General features: G+C 45.7%; 1 protein-coding gene across 1 annotated transcript in view; it reads right to left on the reverse strand.

The window, feature by feature from the left end:
• Positions 1-498: 498 nt before the first annotated feature.
• PAXX (PAXX non-homologous end joining factor) overlaps positions 499-16,435 on the reverse strand; it is a 98,826-nt gene continuing 82,889 nt past the window's right edge. Inside the window, exons 6-7 of the mRNA XM_069609745.1 lie at positions 15,121-15,214; positions 499-3,483 (exon numbers count right to left, since the gene is read on the reverse strand). Coding sequence (XP_069465846.1) covers positions 3,444-3,483; positions 15,121-15,214 — 134 coding nt within the window. The 3' untranslated portion in view covers positions 499-3,443. The remainder of the gene's footprint in view (positions 3,484-15,120; positions 15,215-16,435) is intronic.

The following is a 16,435-nucleotide window of genomic DNA, read 5'->3' on the forward strand; positions in this document are numbered from 1 at the left end:
ACTGAGGCAGGGTGCCTTCTGCCAAAAAAAATTCCGAAGCAGCAGAGCTGTGGACAGTAAATGTCAAAGATGAGGAATACATTGGAGGACACAATCCATTCGAAAGTAGTTTACTGGACACACATGGTTGCAGGTCATAAGATAACTTGCAGTCTGTGCTACAACAGGTCCAAAACCCACCCTCTGTTGACCGTAGACCAAAATACAGCACACTAAGGAGGATTCTTGAAGAAGCGTGATCTTGGGAATGTGGTAGAAACAAAGACCCAGTGAATGTGAATACATAGTAGCGATGTGTAGAACTTTTTTCTTCTTCAGAAAGCAGGGCTAGTTCCCAATTTACCATGACTGGGTAACGGCCTAATGAGAAGAGGGAGTAGGATTGCTAAGGGAGGGGTAATACATAGTGAAGGAAGTCAGCAAGGAAAATGCCCCAATTCAAATTAAATTACAAAATTATATTTCACAGACAAACACCAAAACAAACTGAAACGCATATAGAAGCAATATATTTTTAATTTAGAATACAGTATATAAACGTTTTGCTTTACAATAAATACAAGTCAAACAAACTTACATTAAAAAAGTGTTTACAAATGGAAACATTCCTTGCAAATAACCCCAGAGAACGGGAAAACAAGCGCTAAGGGGTAAAAAGCACTGAGTGACATTACATATTCCTTGCAACTGCAGAAATTGCTGCAAAGCAGCTCAGCCCACTGGAAATAGTGCAATAATCAACATGTTTGTAAAATCCTTCATACCAGCAGATATTTGGTTGGATGCTTCATGAGCAAAGCACGAGGGCCACACGGATTCATCCAGATGGCCTGGATTGCAACTCAGGCCACACCCTCTACTAGTGCATGTAAGGCAATAGGCAGTTGTCAGTCCAACTAGGAAGCAGCATTTCTGTAAAGCCAAGGCCCATTTTGCAAGGTCACTCGCATGCATTTCTGCTCCAAGTTACATTGTCAAAGAAAGAAAGACTATCAGGACACATTGAAAGACCTTCGAAATAGTTAGGCTCTTCAATGCTGAAAGGGGTCTGCTAAACAGAAGCATGCTCGCGAGAGGTTTGCTGCAAGCCTCTGAGAAGTATACCCACTTAAAAGAAGTGCACCTCTGGGAGTGAAACAGCAGCCCCCGCCTCAGACCAGTGGAACATACTGTTGGGCAGGACCCGTGAACGAAGCACCAGTGCTGTTCAATTACATCAAATATTGTGTTTGCCACACATTGGGCACGCCTTATTGAGCAGCCACCAGAAGAATTCCAACACCGCCTACACGTAAACAGGACGTAATCATGCCAGGTGGGAAGGGACGTTGTTCATTCTGATAAGGTCCCAATGAGCGTGGCCTGCAAGGAGGAACACCAAAACTGGAGCCATTAGTCCCAGGCCTGGATGCATAAGCAGAGTGAAGGCTGGCCGTTCTGTATGTGCCATGAACCTTACGTAGCACAGAAGACCATTCTAGAGGTTCCACAAACCTCACGTAGCAGAGAGGACCATTCTATATGAGAGCACGCTGGCCATTCTAGATGTTCCATGAACCTCACGCAGCACACTTGGAACCTGGCATGCCACTTAAAGGGTACAAGCTTGATTTTCGCAGCAAAGGGTTGTAAAACATGGCTGGGTCACTTGCTGAATTGGATAGAAAAAGAAAAAAAAAATCGAAGTTCAAAAACTGGAGAGTACAATCTACACAACAAGGGCTAGTTTCGTCACCAAATGATCTTTCTGTAAAAGCGACACAGGCCTCTAAAATCAAAAGGAACAGGAGTTATTTTTTTTTTTTTTAATCGGAAACTTCCCCAATAAAGAGACAGCAGACTCCCTTCAAGAAATCCCAAGGGTTTGGCATTTTGGGCATTGCCATTTCCCAACTGCAACAAGGGCCATTCTCAATAATGCAACTTTATTAAAAATACAGAATTCAAACAGGAGCTTTCGCTGTTGGACCTGAAACAGTGACAGGAAAAGGACAGCATCCTGTAGAGGAAGGAGAGAGAGGAGAAAAGGTTTCGCAAAAACAAAGCAATTAGCTTGTATTTGTGCGTGGGGCCCAGAGGGAACGTGCGCATGGCCTGGCACAGCTGCGTTCCCTGCCAACAGCAGAGTTGCCGCACACATAACCCCACAGGACGGTTGGTGGCATTCTAAACTGAAGCCAAACAATGCACGAGATCTGTGCCTACAAGTAAGCCAGGTTCTGCTTGGCAGGGTTGGTAACGATCCCAAGTACAAGAACTTGTTATATCCCTCTCAGAAGTTCTACTTCATTGATCCACCCCGCCACCTCCTCTGCAACCACCATGGCGAGTTTCCATTTGTTTTTTTATCTCCCAGCAACTGGCAAAGCACGGTGCACAGGTCAGGTACAAGGCAGCATCGAAAAAAGAAAAAAAAAAGAAATAAAAAACAACCGAGCTCCTGGCATATGTGCTGTAGCAAATTCTTGCTGCAAGAAACAGGGCAGCGAAAAAAACTAAATCAGCTTTAGATCAAACAGGAAAATGTCTGCCTCCAAGCAGCCTTTCCATCTTCCCTCATCCCCACAGAAAGGTACCCCCCTCGCGCAGGGGTGGAAGCACTTTCCTCGGAGTGGGCCACTTCTTGGCCCCTCGCTGGGGAAGAGCGGCGTTTTCGTGCCAATGTGCCAGAAATGCATTTCATAAACCCGTGTCTACAGGAAAGCTGCTCCGCTCACCCAGATTCGCAAGAGGCGATTATTTTGCCCATCACGGAGCAGATTTCTCCACTAGATCGTGTCACAACTAAACTCAATCCATGGAAAAAAGACTTTTCAATCTCGCGAAAGGATCCCCCCTTGCTCGCTCTCGTGTCTGACGCAGTCGTGAAGCACTCGGCCTGTGTGCGACTGCGCACAAGCACCACCAGTCTGCCTGAAAGATCAGACGCATGGGAAAAGCTGGCCCCAGACCTCCTACGAGGAATATGGCAGGATGTGTACCAACGGGGCCAATGGCAGGCTCTAAACATCAACCCCATCTGCTTATTCATGCCATGGATCACACGATTTTCGACACATTCTAAAATAACAGAAGCCGGGCAGTCAGGAGTGGCCAGGTAAGCACTCCCCAACCCACTGCTTCACTCCGAGGAAGTAGCTCTTGAATAAAACCGCATTTTGGAGCTTCGATTCTTATTTCCATTTCAAAGTTTGAGGCTCTTTAAAATGTAGGAAAGCTTACCAGTGCAACTTAATAAAAAAGGATTTCGGACAAAGGCCAGAGTGTCCAAAGAGCAGAGCACCATTTAAAATAGCCAAACACACACGCGCGCACGCACACTCTTCAATTAACATTATTAATAGTTTAAAATCTGTGTAAAAGTCCTCGTTACGAAAGTCTCTTAAAATCATGTGCAATGAATTCCAAAAGTATGCACTGGTCCAGTGACTGCCAACGGAGACTCATGGCTCTTCAAAATCCACACCAGTCGCTGCCTTCTTCCTAAAGACAGAAAAATATACATGCATAAATGACAGAGGATTAAGTTGGACAAACCAGTGCAACTAGGTTTTTAGAAGCCGCAGCGCTTACCACCCCCCCCCCCCCCCCAGATGGCACACACGTCTGATCGCCAAAGTCTAAGGCACAAACCTCGTGTGTTAAAGGGGACACCCGTTCAGAATGCAGGGTCACAAGAAAGGGGGAAGCTCTTACATGGAAATGAAGCAGCATGGGGGTTATGGATAAGTGCTGGGGGGGCGAGAGGTTACACAAATCAAAGGAGGGGGGGCAGGTTAGGGTATGGGAGGGAGGGGCACATGCAGTGCAATGAAGATGCACTATCTGCAACACCTATCGTGCCTTCTATTGGACGAAACACGACCATTACTCATTTAAATCTGCATTAGCTGAGATGGACAGAGTAGAGCTTCTTGCAGTTGTTCCCGAAACTTCATAAGAACTGTTCCAAGACTACAATAATTTCCTTTCCCAGTATCTGATAACATGTGCATTGCAACATCTATACGAAGAAAAAAGCTGTTTGTAAAAAAAAAGAATAATAAAAAAAATAAAAGAAAATAGATCCCTACCAGTTCCCATCTCAACTGGTGGCAACGATGGGACATTAGTGTCTAGCAAGGCGTGATGAATTGCCTCCCTGGCATGGACCCGCAACTTGCCATACAATTGCTTGCAATTCAAGGCCCCGACACCGTGCTGGTAAGGTGTCACACAGAGCAAGACTTCAGAATCCAGGTGTTGACATAAACAAGAGACACCCAAATGCAGTTGTGAAAAATGTAACCCAACTGTGAAATGCATGGATTGCATTACAGGGAGAGCGGGAGTTGGGTGTGCGTTCTTCGAGAACATCACAGGATGCACTCATCGATGGAGACTGGAGAGTTGGCCATATTTTGGGAGTTGCAAATGGATCCTTTGGGCACATCCAAAGGTTTGTGATAGGCTTGCTGTGGGTGACCTGCTCAGCAGCTGAGTGTGTTCCACAAAAGTGTTCTTTGCATGTCTCCTGCAGTTGCTTTGGCTTCCGAGGTATTACTGCAAAATATCACAGACCATCGCTGCGAACCCGAAAATGTCAAAGTTCTAAAGCTCCATTTCACTCTGCATGTGTGTGTGGAGGTGGGGGGAAATAATACATGTGGGGGACATAGGGGTGGCTGCCGGGGTCTTCCACCCCATACATATGCAGTGAAGTGGGGTTAAAAGATATATAAACCAATTCCTTCTAGGTCGTGCAAGGCACACTTGCAGGTCCCACGAAGAAATAAATGACTCGTGGCACTCCACTTATCATACAAATGATGGGTTTAATGGATTTACGTCTTAATAAAAAGCCACAGAAACATGGCAAAGGAAAAACACTTCAAAAGCAAAACCTCGTCCGGCTGCTATTACACGAGAACAACAAGCGTTCCATTTACCATTGCATCAAAAATACAAAAAGGACCGGTGCACCATACTGGTTGCTGCTGTAAACAAGGAGTGCCATTTTAGCAAGGTGTTGACTGAGCACATTTCTCGAAATCATCATTACAACCATTAGTTGGTAATACGGTATGACCAACTCTAAACTGCAGAAGCCCTACACTAAATAATACAACGCTTTAATGTGCAAAACGATGCAAATAATAAATATCGCAATTCTCATTTATATAATGAACAAAACAATATACAATTAGAATGTTATTACCTATCTGTTGCAACAATGTGCAAATACTGCCAACTTAGAGGAGGTACATTGGTGAGTCAACTACATCGGAAACCTACCGGTGCGAACAGTATAATACACGCTAAGAGTTCTCACCCTCCATCACTTCTCAAAAGCATAGCCTTTGGGGAGCCCATTAGAGCCAAGCGTAAGTGCTCCAGGGAAACTGACTTTCTACGAGAAGCACTCACTTTCATTGTAGAGGTTACTCGAAGCAAGTCATTACTAAAGCTTTTGATCAAGTGCAAAAACTCAGCCGTACTGATCTATTAAGGCATTGTAAACCTCAGAAAAGAGACAATGGTTAACATGTCGGACGTATTACCAAATATAGCACACAGGTGGTCAATGTCTGGAAGATATTCCAAAACCATTGGGCCGTGTTACAATCTGATCGAGATATTGCTAAAGCGGTTGGGTCTCATCCATTTGTGACTTTTTCCACACCATGTTACCCCCGGCAGCAGTGGAACGCGTGGGTGTTTTGCTTTTGAAGTGTTTTAACTTTGCCATGTTTCTGTGGTATTAAACCCATTATTTTTATAAGTGCCGGGAGTATTTTTCTTCTTTGTGGGACCTGCAAGTGTGCCTTGCATGACCTAGAAGGAATGGTTGCCATGTGGTTTAAGAGAGGCTCCTCATCTAGTCTCAAGGCACCAGCTTTTCAGCAGGCTGCGCGGCTCTTGTTGGCTTGGGAAACAAAACATGAATCCGTATTTTCGGATTTGGAGCCCCCCCCACCCCTCCAACCACAATATTTTCACATAGATCCGCTTCTGATCTAGCCTGGGATCTACGGACCAAGTTTCAGAGACCACCAAATCAAGGTTTCTTAAAGCAGCACATTCAAAAGAGATGCATCAAAGAACAAATCTAGGTGGCAGCGTAGATGTTCAGTGCTTGCCTACACAATGGGGCAGGCCTGCACTTTGCACGTTCAAATCCTACAGCAGGGCAGCCTGCGCCCTTCTTCTTTCAGAGATTGATAAACGAATTAACAATAAATGGAGTCACAACAGTTATTAAGTGCTTATATACGAGTGCGCGTGCTCTTCTGCCGCTATTGGTGGCCACATGGATGCAGCAGGAAGTAATGAGATCACAAATAACAATTATAACATTCAGTTTGCCAGGCACCTTGACGGATCAACATTAATCTCAAATTTGTAATTTTCTTAAAATATGCCCCCCTGTCAAAAGAACTGGAAAGCATGCCACCAGGTGAAGGAGAACAAGCAGCCATGATCTGCACGAAAGCTGGCTTTCTGCTCCTTGCACGAGGATAATTCTCACTGCGTTCCCCAGAGTAAAATATACTGCTGGAAGGATTTACCACCCATGCTATGGGGGCGGTCCATCCTATCCTCTTTCCACAGCCCTTTCCCCTGGATATGTGCTGGGTTATAGAAACTGGATAGAAATCCCAAAGCCACATCTTCTCCGGCTGGTGCGCACTAGCAAGCTACTCACTATTCCATTGTGCTTCAGGTTGGTTTGACAAACTGGAAAAACAACTTCTCAGGCTCTCTCCACGCGGTGCCAACTTGCAGCAGTAGCAAAATCGGAGGAGAGAACAACTTGTATTGGGGAAGGCCAGGATAGGCATAGTCAGCAGGACGAGGGTGGTGGTGCGTAAAACATGAGACAAAATTACAATGTAAACTGAAATATGTTGCCATTTAGAAAAAAAAAGAAAAGAAAAAAAAAATAGCACTGTTCCACTAGACACATTCAGTTTAGAGACACAAGTTGAAGACTTGAGCTTTGCTTAGGGTAACGCAGAGAAGGATGGCACAGCAGGTGTCTGCAGAACAGTTCCATGTGTTAATATCCCCGCAAAAAAATATCACCATACAAAAATATCGCCATATTTTTCCGGCGATATTAAGGCTTAGAACCTGCGGGGGACACCCCCACAACATTTTTAAAGGAGCGGGGGACACCCCTGCTCCTAAAAACCCCAAAAATTATCCCCCACCCAAAAATAATCGCCTATGGCCGTTCCAGACGACCATACATACAGCGATATTTTTGGTGGGGATAATATATAGTGATACCTGCAGAAAGACATGGCATTAACACTTTCTTGTAAAAAAAGATCCCTTGCTCTTAGAAATGGATGGACTTCGCCCACAGCCGTGAGAATCTTTTCAGAGCTTCTGGCATCAGTTCTTACAATCTAAGCCAGGGGGGTCCCTTTGAGCCGAAATTGTCCACTTCTCACGCTGCTAAATCAGCAACGTCAACCATCAATCTGAAGACATGACCGTACAACTCTGCTGCGAGGTAGCGATCTGGCAGTTTTCTCTCTCAAGAGGGCTCCATGTTGCAGCCTAAAAGCCCAAGTCCTGCAAGTTTGGGATGAGTGGGTTCTCCCCCAAAAGAAATTTCGAAAGAAAATGGGTACAAAAGGTGAATTCTAAAACACATTTGTTTATAACATATTAATTAAGAACAGAAGGGTAAAGAGTTAAAAGAAAAGTGACTGCATTACTGCAAAGGGCTTTGGGGTAGGAGAAGACATGGGAGGGGGGTGGGATGACTGGGGGTGGGGGCACAGGATCGTTGTAGGGGTAGACATTGGTTGATCTGCAGTGCGAAGCACCAGTTTTGGCTCGGGAAGGATTCCCCGTGTTAATGTTTGCAGACGATGCAGCACTTCTTTCACGAACGCCCACCAGCTGCAAGCAGCAGTTGATCATCTTTGAACCATTGTGTGTGGAAAACGGGCTAACGATTAACGTAGCCAAGACCAAAGCTATGGTTTTTAAGAAACCAAACTCCAGGAGAAGGAATATGTTGAGTCAAACCTTAAACAAGGAGGCAATTGAACAAATGAGGGAGTGCGATACCTGGGTCTCTCATTGGTCAGCACACTTGGCCAAAGCTTTGCTCCCTCTGGGTCATTACAGTAGGGGCTATAGCTAAATTCACCCGCGTCTATGCCAACAAGGCTATAAAAGTGTCCTTGGAAGCATATAGACACCAGGCAAGGCAGGTGGCTTTGTATGGGACAGAACAGTGGGGAGGAAGAAATTGCAATCAACTCTCTACTGTGGAAAATACATTTGTGAAGAATATTATAGGTCTGCCCACCTGTGCCTCTAATCCCCCAGTCTTCCTAGAGGTAGACGTGCAGAGAATGGACACCATATGCACATCCATGCCCCTATTCTATCGGACCAGAGGCTGGTCTAAGCCCAGCTTGGTTAAATCCAGAGAAGCTCTGGAAGAGGTGCTGCTGCAGGAGGGTGGCCGCGCCCTACCGTGGATGGTCCACATTAAGGAGTCACTCTCTGTTTTGGGATGCAGTGAATGTTGGGGTGATCCACATAGCACTGGTCCGAACCAGAAGTAGGGTATTGACAATGCGTTGCGAGAAAAGTCTGCCAGTGGAATTGCCGAAATTGTCAAATTCTGAAGGCCCCACACACTATTGGGAAATCAAGCAAACATTGGGCTACGAATGTTATCTGGATCGAGCGCCCCAAAAATTAGCCCGGGCGCTGTATCTCAAACAGCGTTTAGGTATGCTACCATTGGCAGCTCTGCTACACAGGGGGGAAAATGAGGTTTCAATCCAATGTTTCTCCTGCAAGGTCAGTGTCGAGAATGTGGTTCACTTCTTGCTCATTTGCCCCTCCTACAGGAAAGCAAGGGAAACGCAAGCGAAATCTATTAGATCTGTTTCGCAGGGGATTGCCCCGTGCTACAATTCTAAAGATTACGTGTCAGTCCGTTGTGTAGTGAGCCATCTCCAATGGGCTTGGAGGGGAAAGCATTCCTCTTGAAAAATAATTCCTAGTTTCTAAATGGCTCGCATTTTCTGTATTCATGTAAATGGTATTTTTAATGTGCCTCCAATTTGTACGATCAAGTAGTTTAATTATGTTTTAACTGAACCTGTTCCATTTGTTTTCTGTTTAATACATTTGTGTTCGGTAAATTGCAACAACAATGTAAATGTAGCATGAAGATACATATCACTTATACAGATCTAGAATAATTAATCTGGAGTTCATAATTTCTAATATAAAAGAAATCAAGATAATTAAGCATGTATCAATATGCAAGTTGGACATACGGGGGAGACAAACTAGACAGACCCAACAGGATAGATGGGGGGGGGGGAATACGTGATAGTAAGAAAGTCATAGTATAGTATTCTGCATTGTTGAGGTAAGCAATAAAAGGATTCCATTTTTATCAAACTTGTGTAAGGTAGAAGAGGAAAAGGCATGACATTTTTTCAATACAGTGACTAGAGCATATGGAATTCCACCAAGCAGAAAACGACAGTAGGAAGAGTCCTTCCAATTCGCAGAAATAATGTGAAATGCAATACAAACAAATAGGCTACATAAGCATGGCGAGTCAATTATTTTAAGGTATGGGTTAACAATCGGTCCAAATTATAATAATATTACAAAGTGATAGCGACTCTTTAAAATGAAACCCCCTTTGCATGCATATCCATATTTTTGTCCAGAATTACTGTACAAACCTGTTCTTAGTTTTTAATGTTGATGTAATTTGGGGGTATTGCTCACAGAGATTATCAATTCTGTACAGCCTTATGAAATTGTATTTATGCATTTTGCGATTATTGATGGTATGGTCTCTGGCCCAAAATAAAGCAGGATCGTATAGGTATTTGTTCCTAATGGCACAATCAAGACTGCCCAGAGGCAGCTTTAAAATACTAAATGGGAAGAGAGTGCAGAGGGGATTTTGAGTGTGCGCCTAAGTATTGGGTTCTGGAGAAAGATTGTTCACGGGTGTCTTTTGTATCGGGAGGAGAAAGCCAATTCTAGCGGCTCGCGAATCACCATAAGAACCTTCAGTTCGACCTCAGGTAGCAACAAGCAAATAAAATATGCCCAAATTTGCAACATATGTCAGAGGAGAACGAGGTTGATCACTTTCAGGAACCGTGCGTGACCCCAGCTGCGGAATAGACATCGCTAAAAAAGTGAGTGATGACTTCCAAACAGCTTGCGTTTCAGTAGCCGCATCTGCCTGACCAGCTGGACCTGCTATGCGAAGATGTCCATGATTTCTGCACATGCATGAAATGAATCTTTAAAAACTTGAATCTCAAAATTGGAAAGCTCGGCTTTTCATTATTTTTAAATGGACACCAGATCCGGATGGGAGCTAGGAGCATGCTAAACATTTCTACAACTAAAGCATACAAGTACGAGATAATTGGGCAAAAAAAAAAAAAGCTTGAAAAGTTTTCAAAGCACATTTAAAACACAGAGCGTTCATCCTCGCAGCGCTTCAGGACAATACCGAGGCAGTAGGCGCTATACAAATGCCAAACATATAAAGCCTTCCATGAAAAGTTCTGACATTTTCCACAAACCTGTGGGTGCTTCCAAAACCTAAGGTGGCAATTCAGAATATTACATTCAATGGTCCAAAATTGATTGGGAAATGTTATTTTATGAAAACCCATAACTATTAGGTATGAACCCAAAGAACAGACCACACGCCAGACCATAAGATGTCAAAGGAAATAGCCACAAAAAGAGGCCTGCAGAGACTGATCACATAATCAGACCCAGACGAAAGCCCCAAATGACTCACCCACTCCCCCGGACGTACCCTATCCAAACCAGCAGACGCATTTAGATAGAAAGTTTGAGAGGAGTCCGCCACACCGGCCCAGCACCCAAGGAGGAGAATAGACACCCAACCACATGAATCAATCCATCGGCATTAGAACACCTACAGAGCTGACTAGAATAGAACGGCGAGGAGCAATCATAACACTTACAAAGCGCGTTAGAACAGCACAGGGAGCGCCCCACACAAACCAAAACTCTGCCAGGCGTAGCCCATTTTCCCACCCCGATGAAATTAGGAGGATTGGCGAGTGCCACACTCGGACAGATTTCTGAACTTCTGTTAACCTTCATACAACCGACTAACAAAAACACTCAGCATTTCTGCAGACTTATCTCACTCAAAATCTCACACAACCATCTATCGCACAACAACCCACACGCACCTCACAACACCGCAACAGCACATATGCAACACCAACAGCACACGAGGACTGACATTGATCCAATACTCGCACCGAAGCTCAGCACCCAGTGTATACCGAGTTGAGGCTGCCAACAGAACACCACTCCTCTCACTATCCTACTCCCGCTTCGCCTACTAACCCATCCCACCTTCTCATTTGCAGATCCGCCAGAGCGCCTGGGGACCAACTCCGTTGGTGACGGTGCACGGTACAAATACCTTTAACATTTAACATTAGTCTTAATCTAAACTGAGTAGCATAATATGTAGATACACAATACTCAAGCAGGCCTCTGGGTGGCAGCAGTTTCACATAAAAGCAGCAGGAGAAGGTGAAGGTGAAGGAGAACAAAATGGAAAACCAAACCAGGCCCACAAAGGGAAAAAGAAAGTGAGATATAAGGGAGGAGTTCTGGGAACACGAAACCAAGGCAGGACGAGAGAGAAGAAATAGTAGGCAATGGGATCGAAGGAGGAACAAGATATCAGAAGAAGGGGTAGGGTGACCAGATTTTGCAGAAAGAAAACCAGGCCAGGCCACAAATATATAAGTAGGACTAGTGGCCCCATCCTGGTTCTGAAGTACATAATGGCAAAGCTACCCATGTTGCTAGGTATGGCATGAAGTTGTGGGGGCATGGCAAGACCAAGCACATTCAGGTGGTAGAGAACACCTTCTTTCAAAGATTATTGGGGCTTCCTCGATCAGCTACACATTTTGCAGTGCACCAGGAATTGGGCTGCAGTTTGCTTTGCGTTTTTATTGCAACCCAGCATGTAAGCCATTCATACAGAGTTTTGAGGGGTGGGGGGGGGGCAGCAAAGCTGCTCCAACACATGAACTCAGACATCTGGTGCCTAGGGACTCCCACCTGAAGATTCCCTGGCTTAGACATGTAAAAGTTACATGGGGGAGATGGATGCAGCACAATGTTTCTATGTACCAGATGGTATGCCCCTCAGGGATGTAAAGTCTGTGAAAGCCATGGTACTCCAGCATATCTTGGACAAAAGGGAGTCTTACGAGATCATGAGGCCTACCAACAGGACACTCAAGATTATTGTGGGCCCAGGTATCCAGACTTGTCTGCGGCGGGCCCAGAATCCTTTATGGTTATCACCAGGGTGAGGTTTAACTGTATTAACCTGAAAGCAGTGGTGGGGGCTTGGTCAAATGGGAATGAGAGTCAATCGTGTGTCTTTTGTGATGCAACGAAAAATATTTGGCACACTTTTTACTGTTTTGTCTAGCTTTTTCGCCCATCAGAGAGCGCACGCTGGAACCAGTATTGCAGGGTCAGGGATGTCGTGGTTATGAGCCTGCTCTGTTTTACTTGCTATGGGCGAATTCAGTTTGTGTGGGCTGAGCTCCATTATCATTTTTAAAGATTAAACTCTCAGGACATTTTTATTGAAATCTGTTTGAAATGGATTCCATTTGTATTTATGCCATTTTTTTAATGGTTTTAACGTTAGTAGAATCTTATTTTCGTGATTTGTAATGTTTATGCGGCTGTTTTTATGGGTATATTTTGTATTCCCGAAATAAACTTTATGAACCAACATTAAACTGTCCAAAATAGATGTGAAATGTTATTTTATGAAACCCCATAACTATAAATCTTAATCTCAACTGAGTACTAGCATAGTATGTAGATACTCACAAACAAAATCACTCCTGGATTCAATACCCAATCAGGCCTCTGGGTGACAGCATTTTCCCATAAAAGCAGCAGTGCCAGAGGATTGCGGAGCAGGACGATTTGGCGCGGCCAGTTTGGCGCAGACCGCTTCGGCACAGGAGACATTTGGGCGCGCCCATTTTTGCGCTGAGAGGTTTCGCCCCAGGGATCTTTTGGTCTAAACGGTCCCCCGAAATATCTAAGCAAATGGCATTAGAAAAGAGGGATACCGATGTGTATACCTCGGATAAAACATTTATGAAAATAACACTACTTTTATATGCTGGACAATGGGATTTATCGCACCGTCACAGTGCCCGCGAAACCACTTTTATGCAATCGCAATTAAATCCAATTGCAAAACACACATCACACCTGCACCAGTCTCGTTCCTCCACCCTGCCACACACATCACACTATAACAGAGTCAAGCAGACTCAAAAACGCACGCAATCCAAAATCAACACAGACACATTACAAACATCATTAAAACATCACAATCACACGCAAATACAAAGCACACACACGCAAAATAAACATACATTGCACGCTCCCTAGACACCAACACGCGGTCACATCTACAGACTTACTCAAAGATACAAAAAAGGCACAGACACACAAAAACATACACAAAGATACCAACACACGCAAAAACACAGTAACATGGCCAAACAGAACTATGCAGGAGACGCGCGCACACGGTCACACTCAAATTCGCAATGTAATGTAATATTCACAGTAAAGTACAGCAACACAGATGGGCACACAGTGGCAATGATAAACGTGCATAGCATGTCCCTACCGACACACGCGCGTACAAAGGAAAGACCTACACAGATAAAACACAAATAGGCACACATTCAAAATGCTCACAGCCGCAGACACGGATACAATTACAGTCGCAGCATCAGACAATACACAGCAACACTGTCACGCAGACAGTAGGAGACAGACGCACATTGGCACAAGGACACAGTTCGTGAGGCAAGGGGGGGGGGGGGGAGTGGATTCACTGGTCCGTTTTAGTAAGTAGGAAAAGCCCACCAGAGTTAGGGAGTGGAGGGGAGTCCCCGAGATGACGAAGCTGGCAAGCTGTACTGTCAGCGAGGGCTGTGCATCACCCTGGGATAGGCTGCTTCTGGAAATGCACGCAGGTCATCTGCAAGTAATCCATTTGCATTTGGCGTGAGGGCGTTTGTAGATGTGGCTGCAATGTCAGCCACGTCCAAACGTCCCTCACGCCAAAATCGACAGAAAGGCTTCTGCGCCAAAATGGGTGCGCCGAAACGGCCCGCACCGAATCGGCTGCGCCAAAAAGGGGTGCACCAAAGGATTGGGTGGACAAGGTGAGGGGGAAAAAAACTGAAAACCAAACCCGGCCCACAAAGGGGAAATTGAGATATAAGGGAGGTGTTGGGGGTAGCAGGAAACAGAGGCAGGAGGAGAGAGCAGTAGTAGTAGGCAATGGGATTGAAGAAGGATCAGAAGAAGGGCTTGGAGGCAGGAACGAAAGGTTGCAACAAGGAAAGAGTGGTGTGACAGGGATGGGTTAGGGTGACCAGATTTTGAAAATAAAAAACAGGCTAGGCCACAAATATAAAAGTAGGACTATCACTCCCCCCCCACCCCATTCAATCCCCCACTGACGTACCCACCCCCTACTCCCTACATTCCATCCAGACCCACTGGGTAGGATCAGACATTAAAATAAATACAATTTTCAGCACTACTCTAGTTCCATAAACTGCAGATTCGGCTGAGACACTAAGCATCTTAAAAACAAAAGGGCTTGTGCTTTGTTATAACAGGCTTTGCAGTGAGTGTTTCTTATCCACTCCCACGGAGAAGCAAGTAAATGCATGCTGCAGTGAATGGAAAGGTTCCAGGTTCGAGCCCACCCTGGGGTGGAAGAGATACGTACGTGACAAAAGATAGCCCGTTTATCAATGAATGTCACCACGACTTATTAAATCTCTGCACTGCTACCAACCCTTTAACCATAATGAAAATAAACTCACGGGAAGAGAGAACAGGCTCTCCAATTCCGGGACGTCTGGTCACCCTAGGGATGGGGACAGACACTTAACAGATGAGATGGAGAGGGATATAAAAAAAAAGGTGGCAACAAGAGGATGCAGGAAGAGAAGAATTGGCACAGGCGGGAGCAGTCGTACAAAAAGGCATTACCTTTTAAAACCAGGATTAATGAGAGACTCTCCTGGGACCCTCTTAACGACAGTTGTGTGTAATCCTCCACGTCCACCTTTTCTGGAATCAATACCTGCACAGAAGGACAAGAGCAAAGACAATTGAACACAAGTAGCCCGTGCCTGGCCTCAGCCCCTTGCTTCTCCTAAACGCTAGAACGCTGCTGTAGGGTGGGCGGCTTGCAGGGGTGCAGCAGGAGGGGCACGTGGTTTCGTGCCCAGCCATTTGCGCTCCTCTTTTCCAGACGAATACACTCGTGCAGCTGTTCACACAGGGCACGTCCTCCCCAGCAGTACGCCCTCTTCCAGCACGGCCCTTCGCCGCAGATCCCCTTTCAGCACGCCCAATTGTTCCTTAAATATATTGTCATCCTAAACACTAATAAATGCAGTGGCGTGGAGGCCAGTAGATTTAGGAATTGCTGCTAACATACACGACAGAGCAAGCGCTTTCTGAATGAAGCTTGTGGCATTTTCCTTAAATATACTGTCAGCACAGGATGAAAACAGTGACGTGCCGCTGCCGATAGGCCCCAGAGGCTGCGCCATTCCGACAGCTGCCAAGGATGCGTGCTGAACGGCCGGGGGCCTGCGGCGAGCACGCTGAAATGGCCGGCCCAGGATTTCTCAGGCCCAGCGGCAGCAGCCGGGGGGAAAGAAAAAACCCCACAAACAGGCAAGTCCCTTCATCTGCTTTCCTGAACATGAAGCGTGTGGTCAGCAGGAATGCTCCTGTGAGCGTGGGTGCACGTAGAACGAATGTGCCGAGGAGGAGCGTGCGAAATGCTAAGGAAACTCGAGCTGGGCGGCCGAAGGTTAGCACTTAAATAGAAAGCACCTTTAGTACAGTAGGTGTGCAGTTGTGAGGTGGGCATGAGGTGTGCACAGGCACTGCTTTGGAGCGTGGAGGCTCGTTTGGGCGTGGAAACGGAGATTGGGGGGCACATAACCCGAGAAGGCTAACCCTAGAACTGCCGAGATTCATATTATGAAGGTATTATGAAGGAGGACACCGTCAAACGGCGACAGAGTCTGGGAGGGTGAGAAAGGAAGGCCGCAGTACAAGTAGGAGGTGGGGGCGGGGTGCAAATAGTGCAAGCCAAACCTTCATGGCAGTCTGAAATCAGTATAATCCTTGGGAGTGGTCCTGGCTATTGCACATGCAGGCGTGCATTCAAACTTGTCAACCAAGGGAATCTGCGTCACAGCAGGTTCTCGACCAAGCCGCCTTCCCAGCGTGAGGAGGAAACACGTTCGGGTATGTGGTAGTCTGGATCAGGGGAGCCTAACGAGAC

Source organism: Ambystoma mexicanum, chromosome 8, assembly GCF_040938575.1.
Source record: "Ambystoma mexicanum isolate Mex_15411 chromosome 8, UKY_AmexF1_1, whole genome shotgun sequence".
Taxonomy (NCBI): domain Eukaryota; kingdom Metazoa; phylum Chordata; class Amphibia; order Caudata; family Ambystomatidae; genus Ambystoma; species Ambystoma mexicanum.